At 38.1% G+C, this 13,196-nt stretch overlaps 1 protein-coding gene across 1 annotated transcript; it reads right to left on the bottom strand.

The window, feature by feature from the left end:
- Nucleotides 1–1,168: 1,168 nt before the first annotated feature.
- LOC119777199 (jeltraxin-like) lies at nucleotides 1,169–5,117 on the bottom strand. The gene is made up of 5 exons (XM_038276005.1): nucleotides 5,006–5,117; nucleotides 4,784–4,832; nucleotides 4,360–4,462; nucleotides 3,967–4,264; nucleotides 1,169–1,713 (listed from the first exon to the last, which is right to left on the bottom strand). Exons 1-5 carry the CDS (start codon nucleotides 5,045–5,047, stop codon nucleotides 1,495–1,497), a joined length of 711 nt encoding a protein of 236 aa, XP_038131933.1. The 5' UTR covers nucleotides 5,048–5,117; the 3' UTR covers nucleotides 1,169–1,494.
- Between the last annotated feature and the right edge of the window lie 8,079 nt (nucleotides 5,118–13,196).

Below are 13,196 nucleotides of genomic sequence, written 5' to 3'. Positions count from 1 at the left end.
GCATGGAAAACACAACTTGCTCAGCCACGTGAAATTAGAACTACAAAATGAACAGATGCATCATGGGTAATGTGGTACTAAACAAACAGACGGACTTTTAACAGCAATCATTTGGTATTTGTCAAACTAAAGGGGAACGCCATTTTTTTTAACATTTGGCCCTTAATTTTGCGTTATTACATCATGTTCTTCTCACCCATATTAGTTTTGAGTCATTTGAAGCTGTTCTGAAGATATTCTGTGTTGATATATCTAAGTAACGTCTTCCTATGGGCAACGACATGAAGGCACAAACTAAACTGTTCATAATTTATTCTTTATGGTACGCCAGCATTCATAAGACTGTCCCCCAGACATCCGCGGTTATATTTTTTATATTCATATTTTTTTAAGAACAAAGCGTGTGTGACGTCATCCGCGCGCCGGACAGGAGTTGCAAACCAATAAACCCTGGTTAGCATTGCGACAGGTGATAGGAGTGTCCTCTTTCTCTTGCTCTGTTTTCTGTTCAGCTCTCACCTGTTTTCAATTCCCTCATTAGCCCTCTCCCTGTCTCTGTCCCCTTTAAAAGCCCTCCCTCTTCAGTTCCTGTTTGCTGGATCCTCGTCTTACTTCTAGTCTAACCTTTGGTCAATTGTCTGTCTGCCTGCCTTCCTCGTATCTTCCTGGTCCTTAGATTTTGGTTTCCCCTTGATGTCTCCTAGATTCTGGTTCATGAGTTATTTTGTTGGATTTTTTTTACTCCAGCCTCTGTGCCTGTGAACCTTAATTAAACCACTTAAATTCATCTCAGCCAACTCGTCTCTGCATTCGGGTCCTCCATACCAACACTGCTTTCTGACAATAATGGGGCTGGAAATTACATGGTCAGATGTAATTTGAAGACATTTCGGCCATTTTTTAAACATCATTTAAAACTTTGTCAAATTATCGCTTGAGGAAAAAGTTGAGTGACTGACAGCTTGCAGTATTATGGAAAGGTGTATTTACACTGCTTGGTGCAGCTCGTATGTTGCCTCTGGTTCAGTTAATCACAGCCCTACTTGTAGATTATCTAGTTTACTAAACCAGATGTTTTCAATGTTTTTATGTAGCATATGTCAATTGTGAATGCACCATAATGCTACAGTATACCAAGAATACGAAGAATTTTACTCATTAAACTGGATTCAGTGAATTGTTTGACTTTAATTCCTCAATTTGCAAAGATTGATTTTCAAAGTCATTCTGTTTTACAGCATTCCTTGTTCAAAATGTCTAATTCCAGATATATATTCCTATAACACACATTAATGAGAATAGTTTATACTTTGGACATATAGTGATAACATAATAGAAAGGTAGGTGAATCACAAGTTATGTGAATTACAAACACATTTGTTCTTACAATGAAAATAATAAAAAAAAAGATACATTTTATCAAAAGAATTTAACTCCTAATCACAACAATTTATTTTTCTTCATATGTATATGGACCTTCATGCTGAAACACCCTTACTGGCAAAACTGCTGTTTATCTTTTATCAGCACTCTTCCTTCAATCTGGAATTCTGCAGAGTTCCAGTTGAAGACATTCCCTTCAGGAAAGTGTTTCTCTTCCATAAAGCCCTGGATATCACATGGGGAGAGGGTGTAGTCCCACATATGAACATCCGTCATCATTCCAACTAACGATTGAGTGGCGTCAAAACCACCACTGTATGAATCTTGTTCCTGTAGGAAAGGCAGAGGTATGGAATAAAAAACTTTAAAACATCATAGTATTTTACATCTTTAGAAGTTTGTGACAATTCAACAGCTACAGTAAAAGCTGAGCTTAAAAGAACAACAATCTTGAAGTTTCACTAAAGAGGATGTATTAAAAATGATATCTAATAGGTGCTAAACAGGAAAAAAACAAAATATGGCACATGCATGTTTTATATTCCTTAAGATATGTTAATATCAAAGCAAACATTTTGCTCCTAATATAAACTCCATACTCTTCCAAAAAAGGCACATATGTAATCAATAATCTTACAAGCAGTATCATTCAAAACACTCACATATTAACTACTCTCCATGCACATTTTGAACATTCTATGTATTCAGATCAGTACCATGAATCCCCCAGTATGTTACAGGCAGCACAAATGTCTGTGTGAGAAATGAGGGCCGGCTCAAGTCAACAAGTCATCTCTTTGTCATGTATTTGTTCTACCCAGCCACTGAAGCAGGTGAGTCCAATCTGCTTTTGTTGGGATCTGGAGATCTGTCTACTTTTCTCCAGCAGAGGGCGCCCTAGGTCTCCTGGAGCGGAAGCTGACTACCACACCCGCGGCTGATTTGCTCATCAGGTAGACCAGCATATAACCAGCGGCAGGACTACTCTTCAGTGCCAGAGTGTTAAGCCAGTTACGGTTAGCAAGCCTGAGCCAACCCGCCTGCCTGATTCTCTGACTCCCCAGAAAACCTGACTTTGAACCTAATCAGTTTTTGTCCTCTCTGCCTCCTAGGAAGAACCTGACTGAAACCTGGAGCTCTGGAAGAGTTAGCTACTCAACAGAAATCCTGCCTGCCTGCTCTCAGAAACAAACCTGAAGATCAAACTGTTTGAATCTGCCTGCCAGCCCTCAAGAAGAGAAGTTGGAGAAACTCTGAACACTAACAAGTCTGAAGTCAAGTCCTGTCGCTGCCTAGCCCTCTGCCGTCGCTCAGTCTCTGGACCCTTCTGGTTCCCTCCCTCTGCCGTTCAGCTAGAACCTCTGAACAGGTACAGACCTGCACATCATCTCAGATACAAGATCATTAGCTTCCTGGCTAACCCAACTGTCCTTCTCTGCAGAGAACCCTGTGTGACCAGTCCTGGATCTGATTCCAGTATCTGCCTAATAAATTTGTGCTTTTTCCAAATAAACTGTTAAACTTTTACTCTGACTCCGTGGTGTTCTGCATGTGGGTTAGAAACCTAAAACCCGACATGACAGCTTTAACCTTTGCAGATCGGACTCACCTGGTCAGAACAAATACATGACATAGAGATGACTTCATGACTCCAGATCCCCCATCTCTGGACCCACCGAGTTGCAAATATTTGCTGAGGTTGCGCTACCAAAACTGTACAACGAAACACAACAAGCACTCTGTGAAAAGTTGGACTCTGCTTTCATTTTTGCAACTACCGTAGACCTTTGGTCCAGTCGATTTCTTCAGCCGCACATGAGTTTATCTGCATTATATTGACATGAACTGGGCTCTCAACAGCTGCTGTTTACAAAACACTAACTTCCCAGAAGATCAATATTATTGAAAAATAATTATTGACTGATAAATTGCATAAATCAGCAAATTAAGCTTTTTTCTTGCACTTGGACTGAATATATGTGTAAGTGTACATTTCTTACTGATAAAAAAATCAGAACAATCATTGTTTATGTTATCTTATATTAGATTTATCTTATGAATATTTAAGTTTACATTTTTTTTTCAATATGTATTTATTCTTGGCTAAATATTTGTTTCTTTAAAATATATTTTTGAATAAAGTAAACCTATTTTAAAATACATGCATATAGTTTTTAATACTTCAATTAAAACAATTAAAATCGTAATCATCCAAAATTTACCAAAAAAAAAAAAAATTCTAGAAATTGTTTCCAAGTTTGAAACTTGGAAACAAAGTCGAGTGTATTGTTTTTATTTTTTTGGAATGACTGTGACCTGGATGACCGAGAATCTTCACCAACATATAAGCTACGAGTGCAGAGGAGCATTTACTTATGCATGTGACATATTGGGGGCCTTTTCCAAAATGCACATGGAGATTAGTTGACATGCATATGTTTTAAATAAAAATGCTCGAATAAGTATTAAGCATGTGCCCTTTTGGCAGAATTCTGACTCCATATCGATATTAGGCTCTGGAGAAGTCATCATAATTGATCTATAAGGAATACAGTGCTCAATATGTACTAGTTAAAAGCTTACCTGTCCTAAAATAATGCTTATTGGTCCATTGATATTGTTTCCAGAGGTGGTATATCTAAAGCTTGATGGATTTCCATTCAACCACATCTGTGTGAGTCCAGATGAGGAGTCCCATGTTCCACATATAGATTGCCACATGTTCAGCTTGTAGTCCTGAGATTCAGGCTGTACAAGTTCATTTTGGACCGCGAAATGAAAGAGGTCACGTTGAGCTTTTTTAAAGATCAGAAAGGCATTATCTGCAGAGGGTAGGGACATAGAGAACAGCGAGTGATCTCTTTTAAGTTCTGTGAAGGACCTGTACACATAGTAGAGATATTCATATTTACATTGTGGTTTCGCAAAAAACACCCAGGTCTCATGTCTTTGTCAAATTCACAAAAGCAATATTACCTGAAACAGACGGTGACGGCGCTTAGGTCTTGTATTGATGTTGTTAACTTTACGTATGCCGTGTTAGTTTCTTGTGGAAAGATGAACATTTTACCTGAAAGACCTTAAAAAAATAATTGTGAATTACAGTAAATCCTGATTTAAATAAACAAAATAGATAAATGCTGAACCAAAAACAAATTCAGTGAAAAAAAAGGTTTGGATCTTTTGTAGGAATTTCAATATTGAAAATAACTTTCAATATATTCAAGTTTAGTTTTAAGGTCTTATTTACATCAATGTTTTCCTTATGAAAGACATATTTCTTTAACCATCTCCTAAATATTTTTGTCAACAGTAAAATACTTTCTTTAAAATTAGTTTTTTATTAATAGTTTTAATATAGTCTGAAACGACTTTCTAAAGATAAAAATCTATTCTTTACTTTGAGGACTGGCAGCACATGCTGTCACCAACAGGAGCAAAAGCACCATCTAAAATAGAAAATAAACAAAAGAAGAAAGTCAAAGGTTAAATATATGAAATTTCCATTATTGTTAAAATAATTAAACAGATTATTTCTCTAAAAATATATTTCCTTCAACTGAGAAATAATTGTTTAATCCGATCGGTAGAGTTTTCTCTGCTTTTGCAAAGTATAACTCACCTTAGTCATTGTGTCTGTGATTGGAAATGTGAGCAAAGGCATCGTTCTCTGGCTTTTATACTCAGCTTGTTTGCAAAGTCCTGCTCCCACATTGTACCCTGGAGCATTGTACACTAGTACAAAGTTTCTTCAAGAGATAAACTAGCCTTTCACTGAGTTCAAACAACCTCTCCCACCTTAATTTCACAGCTCTTATTTCAAGTAGGACTGTAGAAATCATTTATTTTTGTCATGATCTCGGCGCTGATGGTTTGGTTTTTTCCTTTGCTCCTTGCTTTTCTGTCTAATTGGTTCTGCGGCTGATTATTGCCGATCATTTCCACCTGGTTCCTCTACTATTTAAGTTGTGTGTTTGCCTCCCATCAGCGCCGGGTTATTCTTGTGTTTTTGAGATACGTTCCCTAGCAATCTGTAGTCTGCCTGTTTCCCTGATATTGACCAGTTTCCACCCTGAGGATTTCGAGTTTTTTGCCTTGCCCCTGTCTGCTCTGTTTGTCCTGTCTGATCCTGGATTCTACCGGCTTCTGAACCTGGAACTGTCGTCTGACTTCGGCCTTGGATTTCCCCTCTGGACTCTGTTGCTGCTCGGCGTCTGCTGCGCGCTCTCTAGGAACTCTGGGGGCGTCTCCCGCCGCAACTGCGGTCAAAGCTCCGCAAACGGACTGAACTTTGAATCAGAGAGCCGCCCCGCAGCAGACGAGCAGCCCCGCGCACCTGTTTTTGTTAAATAAACGCTTTGAACTTTCCCACTGCCTGTCTCGCCTCGAATTCTGGGTCCTACATTCTGAGATCTTTACAATTTTATTAATAAATGTAACTATTATTTTTAAAACAATCAATCACCTAAAAATATATTTTTAGTAAATTAGGGTTAGGTAATAAGGCTTTGGTAGAAGTTGCTTGAGGACCCAAATAAGAAAGCAGGGATACGCTTTTGTAGATTTAATAAAAATCACAAATGCAATAGAAAAAAATTCCAAAAATAAAAATGACTGAAAACAGAAAATTTAGGAGATGTCATAGAAACACACATGGTAGCAAAGAAACCAGCAATGACGAACTGCTGAGCTGATGTACATATAGGGAACAGAACAAGGAATGGGCTAATGAGCCGATACGGAGCAGGTGTGGATAGAAGTAACTAGAAGGGAGCTAGGGGGAAGAGAGACGGGCACAAGGGGGCAACAGAGAGTTACTATAGGATCACAACACAGCTTAAAATTAAGAAAACAACTAAAATGAAACAAAATGAAAAAGAAACGATGACCAAGAATGACATAAATTAAAATGTAGATGAAAACTCAAAAAGTCCACAAAGGGCAGGATCATAACATTAACATTTATGAAGGAATAAACATTTGAAGTTTAGAACAAAAACATTAAATGCATATTTTCATTACACCCGCCAAAGAGGTTATGTTTTTAGGAGAATTTGTGTCTCTGTTTGTCTGTGTACAGGATAACATGATTTTAATTAAATTTGTTTCAGAGGTGTCCCTCGTGCCAAGGAAAAATCCAATGCATTTTGACAATGATCCACATCATAATTTGGAAACAGAATTTTTTTTTCAAGATTCTCTAACATTTACCCCATTTACACTACTGTTAGGTTCAAAAATGTAGGTTCATAAAAGAGAAACTGAGTCCATACAGAAGAGGGATTTTTTAACGGCTTCTGCAGAAGGAGAGGGCTACATTCATTATCGCTTGTGAAAAAAGTTGAGTGACTGACAGCTTGCAGTATTATGGAAAGGTGTATTTACGCTCTCCTTGGTCCCCATTCGTATGTTGCCTCTGGTTCAGGTAATCACAGCCCTGCTTGTAGATCATCTATAGTCTACTAAACCAAATGTTTTCAATGTTTCTATGTAGCATATGTCAATTGGGAATGCACCATAATGCTACAGTATACCAAGAATACAAAGAATTTTACTCATTAAACTAGATTCAGTGAATTGTTTGACTTTAATTCCTCAATTTGCAAAGATTGTTTTTCAAAGTCATTCTGTTTTACAGCATTCCTTGTTCAAAATGTCTAATTCCAGATATATATTCCTATAACACACATTAATGAGAATAGTTGATACTTTGGACATTGTTAAGGAAGAAAATATTCTAAATAGTTAACTTTGGAAAAAGGTTGGGTGTTTCTCTTCCTCTCCCAGGTGCGCTCAGCGAGCTGCGTGTGGCCCCCAAGGAAAACCAGCAAGATATGCGAACGTCACAGAATCACAGAATTTAATCCAACAAAAAACAGCTTATGAATTAACAACAAAACTGCAGAACAACAGAGACATACATTCCATTACCTGACATAGGAGGAAAGAAAGCAAAGACTACAGAGACATCTTTGGAGAGTTGCAAGGGCAAATCTGATCTGTAACTTCTATTTAGAAAGCTTTATCCTCTTGTATCTAATCCATTCAAAAAGGGCTGGCCCTCGGTCCTCCAACCAAAAGCCATCTCTGACACTGCCTAAAACTTTACCTAATTTACTGCAAACATCTGGGGTCATTTGCTTCTTTGTTTTAACAAGAAAAGGCGGAAAGCTTGTCCTGGCATCTAGAATTCTTAAAGTCATAAAACACAAGATAAGCTTCCACAGACAGCTTGTGGAATGCGGGGGCCTTTTTCCTGATTCAGTTTTCACACCATCCCTGGTTGTTTATTCTGGAAGACTTTTGACCTTCTGTAAACCAAGCAGAAATCTCTCCTGCAGGCTTAACTGTTATTCACCCCCCAGGAGATACTCATTCTATTGCCTGGTGCTCTAAATACTTACCCATTAGTAGTTTTAAATCATCAACACAGCCTTATTCAAAATTAAGAAATATGTTCAAGTGAGAGTGTTTACACATGCCATAAGATTAACTGTATTAAAGTCTAAAAAATAATCATTTTTCTTTAACAGTCCCCGTTTTGAGGTCTGAGACATACAGACCTCACAAATAAATTGATTAAGCCTTCTAATAGAGGAACCAAAAAACTATTTAGTATACTAAAAAACTAAAACATTAGCCCAATTTTATAACAGTCCCCTTTTTAAACAGCACCTCCTAGTTCCACTGCCAGGTCATGTGTCTGAAGCTGAACTCCATTATCTAAACTTATCAAATGTATCTTGCGCTGTCCAACAATTTAATACTCACCTGATGAACCACAAAATTTTAACCAGTAAAAACTAAACTAAAAATACATTTCACTTATCAAACATGAAAAATCATAAAACTCCGTTATGTCAATAGAAGAAAACACACAATAGAAATACCAGCCCAAGTATAAAATTAGAAAACCAGAGTAAGATATCTCGAAATTACTAAAAAATGCTCAGCAGACTTAAAAGACAATACTCGCCACAAAAATTACAATTTGTCAATACAAAACAATACCAACATAAAAAAATACATCATAAACACATAAAAATTACAAAAGACCTTTTTTTTTTTTTTTTTTTCACAATTCAACAATAAGAAGTTAGAGTTCGTCTCTATGCTCCTTCGATAGTCTTTCAAAAATGAATATGAATTCTTCGTCAGGAAACGATCCAAAAATACACGCAAAAAGAAAACGAATGTTCTTAAAGAGTTCGCAAAAAACGAAAACACGCAATAAAGAGAAGATAAGTTAATGATGATCTTGTAGCCTGATCCTTCACGCGTTCCTCCTCAGTTGTAAACCTCAGGTTTCCACCTGAGTGTCCGTTGCTCACTGAAAATTGGAGTATTGTGCCAATATAACAGTGAGTTTAAGGAGAGGGTGCAATCTCCTTTTCTCAATGGAAGGACACCGGAACAGGATTATTGTGCCTATCCGGGCCTTTTAAGCCTTGTAATTCAGGAAAATGAAGTGGTTTCGGCAGACTTCTGCCCGGAAATGCAGATCCTCCTCCGCGCAGTGATGTGCCTCAGACACTCCTCGACCGCAGGTTGAGACTGTACAGGTGCTGGTCATAAAATTAGAATATCATGAAAAAGTAGATTGATTTCAGTAATTCCATTTAAAAAGTGAAACTTGTATATTATATTCATACATTACATACAAACTCATATATTTCAGATGTTTATTTGGTTTAATTTTGATGATTACAAATGACAACAAATGAAAATCTCAAATTCATCATATCAGAAAATTAGAATATTGTGAAAAGGTTCAAAATTGATGGCCCCTGGTGCCACACTCTAATCAGCTAATTAACTCAAACCACCTGCAAAAGCCTTTAAATGGTCTTTCAGTCTAGTTCTATAGGCTACACAATCATGGGGAAGACTGCTGACTTGACAGTTGTCCAAAAGACGACCATCGACACCTTGCACAAGGAGGGCAAGACACAAAAGGTCATCGCTAAAGAGGCTGGCTGTTCACAGAGCTCAGTGTCCAAGCACATTAATAGAGAGGCGAAGGGAAGGAAAAGATGTGGTCGAAAAAAGTGTACAAGCAAGAGAGATAACCGCACCCTGGAGAGGATTGTGAAACAAAACCCATTCAAAAATGTGGGGGAGATTCACAAAGAGTGGACTGCAGCTGGAGTGAGTGCTTCAAGAACCACCACACACAGACGTATTAAAGACATGGGTTTCTGCTGTCGCATTCCTTGTGTCAAGCCACCCTTGAACCACAGACAGCGTCAGAAGCGTCTTGCCTGGGCTAAAGAGAAACAGGACTGGACTGCTGGTGAGTGGTCCAAAGTCATGTTCTCTGATGAAAGTAAATTTTGCATTTCCTTTGGAAATCAAGGTCCCAGAGTCTGGAGGAAAAGAAGAGAGGCACTTCATCCACGTTGCTTGAAGTCCAGTGTAAAGTTTCCACAGTCAGTGATGGTTTGGGGTGCCATGTCATCTGCTGGTGTTGGTCCATTGTGTTTTCTGAGGTCCAGGGTCAACGCAGCCACATACCAGGAAGTTTTAGAGCACTTCATGCTTCCTGCAGCTGACCAACTTTTTGGAGATGCAGATTTCATTTTCCAACAGGACTTGGCACCTGCACACAGTGCCAAAGCTACCAGTACCTGGTTGAAGGACCATGGTATCCCTGTTCTTAATTGGCCAGCAAACTCTCCTGACCTTAACCCCATAGAAAATCTATGGGGTATTGTGAAGAAGAAGATGCAATACACCAGACCCAACAATTCAGAAGAGCTAAAAGCCACTATTAGAGCAACCTGGGCTATCATAACACCTGAGCAGTGCCACAGACTGATCGACTCCATGCCACGCCGCATTGCTGCAGTAATACAGGCCAAAGGAGGCCCAACTAAATACTGAGTGCTGTACATGCTCATACTTTTCATGTTCATACTTTTCAGTTGGCCAACATTTCTATAAATCCTTTGTTTTTATTGGTCTTCAGTAATATTCTAATTTTCTGATATGATGAATTTGAGATTTTCATTTGTTGTCATTTGTAATCATCAAAATTAAACCAAATAAACATCTGAAATATATGAGTTTGTATGTAATGTATGAATATAATATACAAGTTTCACTTTTTAAATGGAATTACTGAAATCAATCTACTTTTTCATGATATTCTAATTTTATGACCAGCACCTGTAGATTCTCCTGTATGCCCTGCAGCGTGCGTTGTGGCTCCTCAGCTGCTGTGCACTGACTCCAATGGAACCACATGTCTCCTTTTCCCTTGTAGACGGACAGCATGAGATGTACTCTCCACGACTCGGTATGGTCTGGCGAAGCGAGGTTCAGACCACTTTCTTTTGATGACCATCAGGCGCACCCAGTCGATTTCCTGAACTGATCCCGAGCCTGGACGTTCCTGTGTCGTCTGGTATTTTGTAAATTCCGCTGCCAGGACCTGTAACTCATTGAAGAAATCTTTATGAGATAAATGTGCAAGCTTACCTTTCCATCCTGGAATGCGGGTAGCAGGTCCTGGAAACATCCGTCCTGTCTGGAGCTCATATGGGGAGAACCCTGTTGATTGGTTAATGATTGATCCGACACTTTATGACAGCTTCACTGTCTTCCTTTTGTATTATAAATCTGCTACTTTGGAGCTGTATTTTATCAATCCTTTGACCCTCTTTTTATATAAGGCTTACATGAGAAATAAATGTTTCCTATCATGTTAAACCCAAAACTTAACTGTATTTTAGAAGCAGTTCCATAATCGTTAATTTGTAAATCTCCAATTTAGACCAATTTAATTTCAATCATCATATTTTCTATTTTTTTTAAACCTTAAAAAATGATCAGCCTGTTTTACATGAGTCACTAAATATCAAAAATGACCTACTTTATTCCAATCATATTTTAAATCCCAAAAATTTCAATCATTTTTACCTTTGATCCATTTATTCTTTTGAAAACCTATTTATAAAATATTTAATTGAATAATGTATTACCCTTTTTATATTGTTTATCAATTATCAATGCCTTTTCAGTTTTGGAGAGAGATTCAATACAGCTAAATTTATTAAATGATGTAAATCTTTAGTTTAGACCTTCCTGGATGTCTTAGTTAAACAACTTATTTTAAAACATTTGAATAGAGATGCAACAATCCAACAGTCACCTTCCTTAGTTTAAGAACACTATTTTATGTAAATTATTTGATAGTCAATAGTATATTCAATTTATAAATTTTACTTATTTCATATCCAAATAGTTAGCTCATCTTTAATGCTGCTAATACACCGTAAAACATTTAATGTATTTTGATTTAACTTCAATAACCTCTTTTTCCGAAAAGTAAAGAGAGATCCACACTAAAAATTTGCTTATCAGATCAATTCCATTCATGTCCCCCTGTTTCTATAACAGAACAAATGTTCTGTCATAGAATACAATAAAAATCCTATACAACTCATTGAGATGAAATCCGCTATCACCACTAACTTTAGCCTCATGTAACACAGTTGGATGCAATTCAAACATGGTGTCCCAGATGCTGTTACAATCTGCACACCTCAATCAAAGAATTCTAATGTTTGATTAAATTTATGAAATCAACACAGAACTTGGTGTCATTTGCTTAGTAAGCTCTATAGACACCCAATCCACTTTAACACCTTAATTTTAAATTCCATTTAAATTTAAAATTTATTTTTACTGAATGGTAGCCTCTGTACTATGTAAATAAAATTTAGATCATCTTCCTTAGTAGATGAAGCGTAACACACAATGCAATTCAGCTATAGTTAAAAAAAATGTAATTGCAATAATTAGTCCCTGCCCATTCTTTTCAGGCAGGAAGGGAAAAAGACACATTAGCATTTTGTGAGACCAACAGAGTGAATCATGGAGGAGGAATGCAGTGCCGTAACAGTTGGTGCAAACCAACCCCCAAACTGCATTGTAAAACCTCTGACCCCAGGGGATGGGGTGTTCTTAACACTTAGAATTACACTGCAGGGCTTCAGGAAGTGAAGAAAACAGAGCGCATCAGTGCTATAACTAAAGTAAGAAGAGAAGAATGGCATCACACACTACAAAAAAAAAAAAAAAAAAAAAAAAAAAACTTATTCACCACTACCAAGTATTGTTGGCACCCATTTCGTCTCCAACCTGCAGACTGAAGGGAACCCCAGGAGTGGGCTTTGGCGCCCAGGTCACATGATCAGAGGTGAGAATCCAGGATCAAACATGAGAACACACAACAGGACCACCGCTGAGCGACTTGGCATGCCCCAATTCTTTATCTGCTGAATCAGAAGGTGTCCAGAGTAGCAGTCATTCCTGCAGTGCAGAAACATCTGGATACAGTCCCGCTTTGATGAACTTTGGTCAGCCTTTCGTGGTCGACAGAGCAGGACATAGAAACCAGCAGACCAGTCATCTACTGAAACCCCCGTCTGGATTTGTCTATGATCTTTGTGGTCCCGACTCACTGCTGATTCCCAGCCATAGAAGACTCCCACAGATAACGCCTGAGTCCCTTTTGTTTTCAGCCAGGCATGAAAAGCAACACTCAAAAGAGACATCTGTTGCCAGGTCCTATGAGCAGCACTTTGCCCTCACGTGCAGCATCATCATGTACAGCAGGAGAACAGTTCGCCTTCACTGACCTTCGTAATCGCTCAACAGCGTTTGGCTTTCATACAACAGTCCAGCAGAAGATGGGCACAGTTCAGCATCATTATGTCTTTGTTCAGCAACAACAGCGGCCTGATGCGGTAATCAAGAAGATCCCTTCAAATAAATCTTCCCATGATCTCTGAGCTTAAAAGACCCTT

Source organism: Cyprinodon tularosa, unplaced genomic scaffold (assembly GCF_016077235.1).
Source record: "Cyprinodon tularosa strain WSP-4 unplaced genomic scaffold, ASM1607723v1 ctg99, whole genome shotgun sequence".
Taxonomy (NCBI): Eukaryota; Metazoa; Chordata; class Actinopteri; order Cyprinodontiformes; family Cyprinodontidae; genus Cyprinodon; species Cyprinodon tularosa.
Note: the sequence above shows the minus strand (reverse complement) of the source record. Positions and strands in the feature narration are given on the sequence as shown.

Bases quoted from the DNA above. Each gene is read 5' to 3' on its own strand.
- LOC119777199 (XM_038276005.1), bottom strand. From the start codon at position 5,047: ATGCCTTTGCTCACATTTCCAATCACAGACACAATGACTAAG. The intron at 4,833-5,005 runs GTGAGTTATACT...TTTCTATTTTAG, and splicing joins TCACAGACACAATGACTAAG to ATGGTGCTTTTGCTCCTGTT. The intron at 1,714-3,966 runs GTAAGCTTTTAA...CCTTTCCTACAG, and splicing joins TAAGCATTATTTTAGGACAG to GAACAAGATTCATACAGTGG.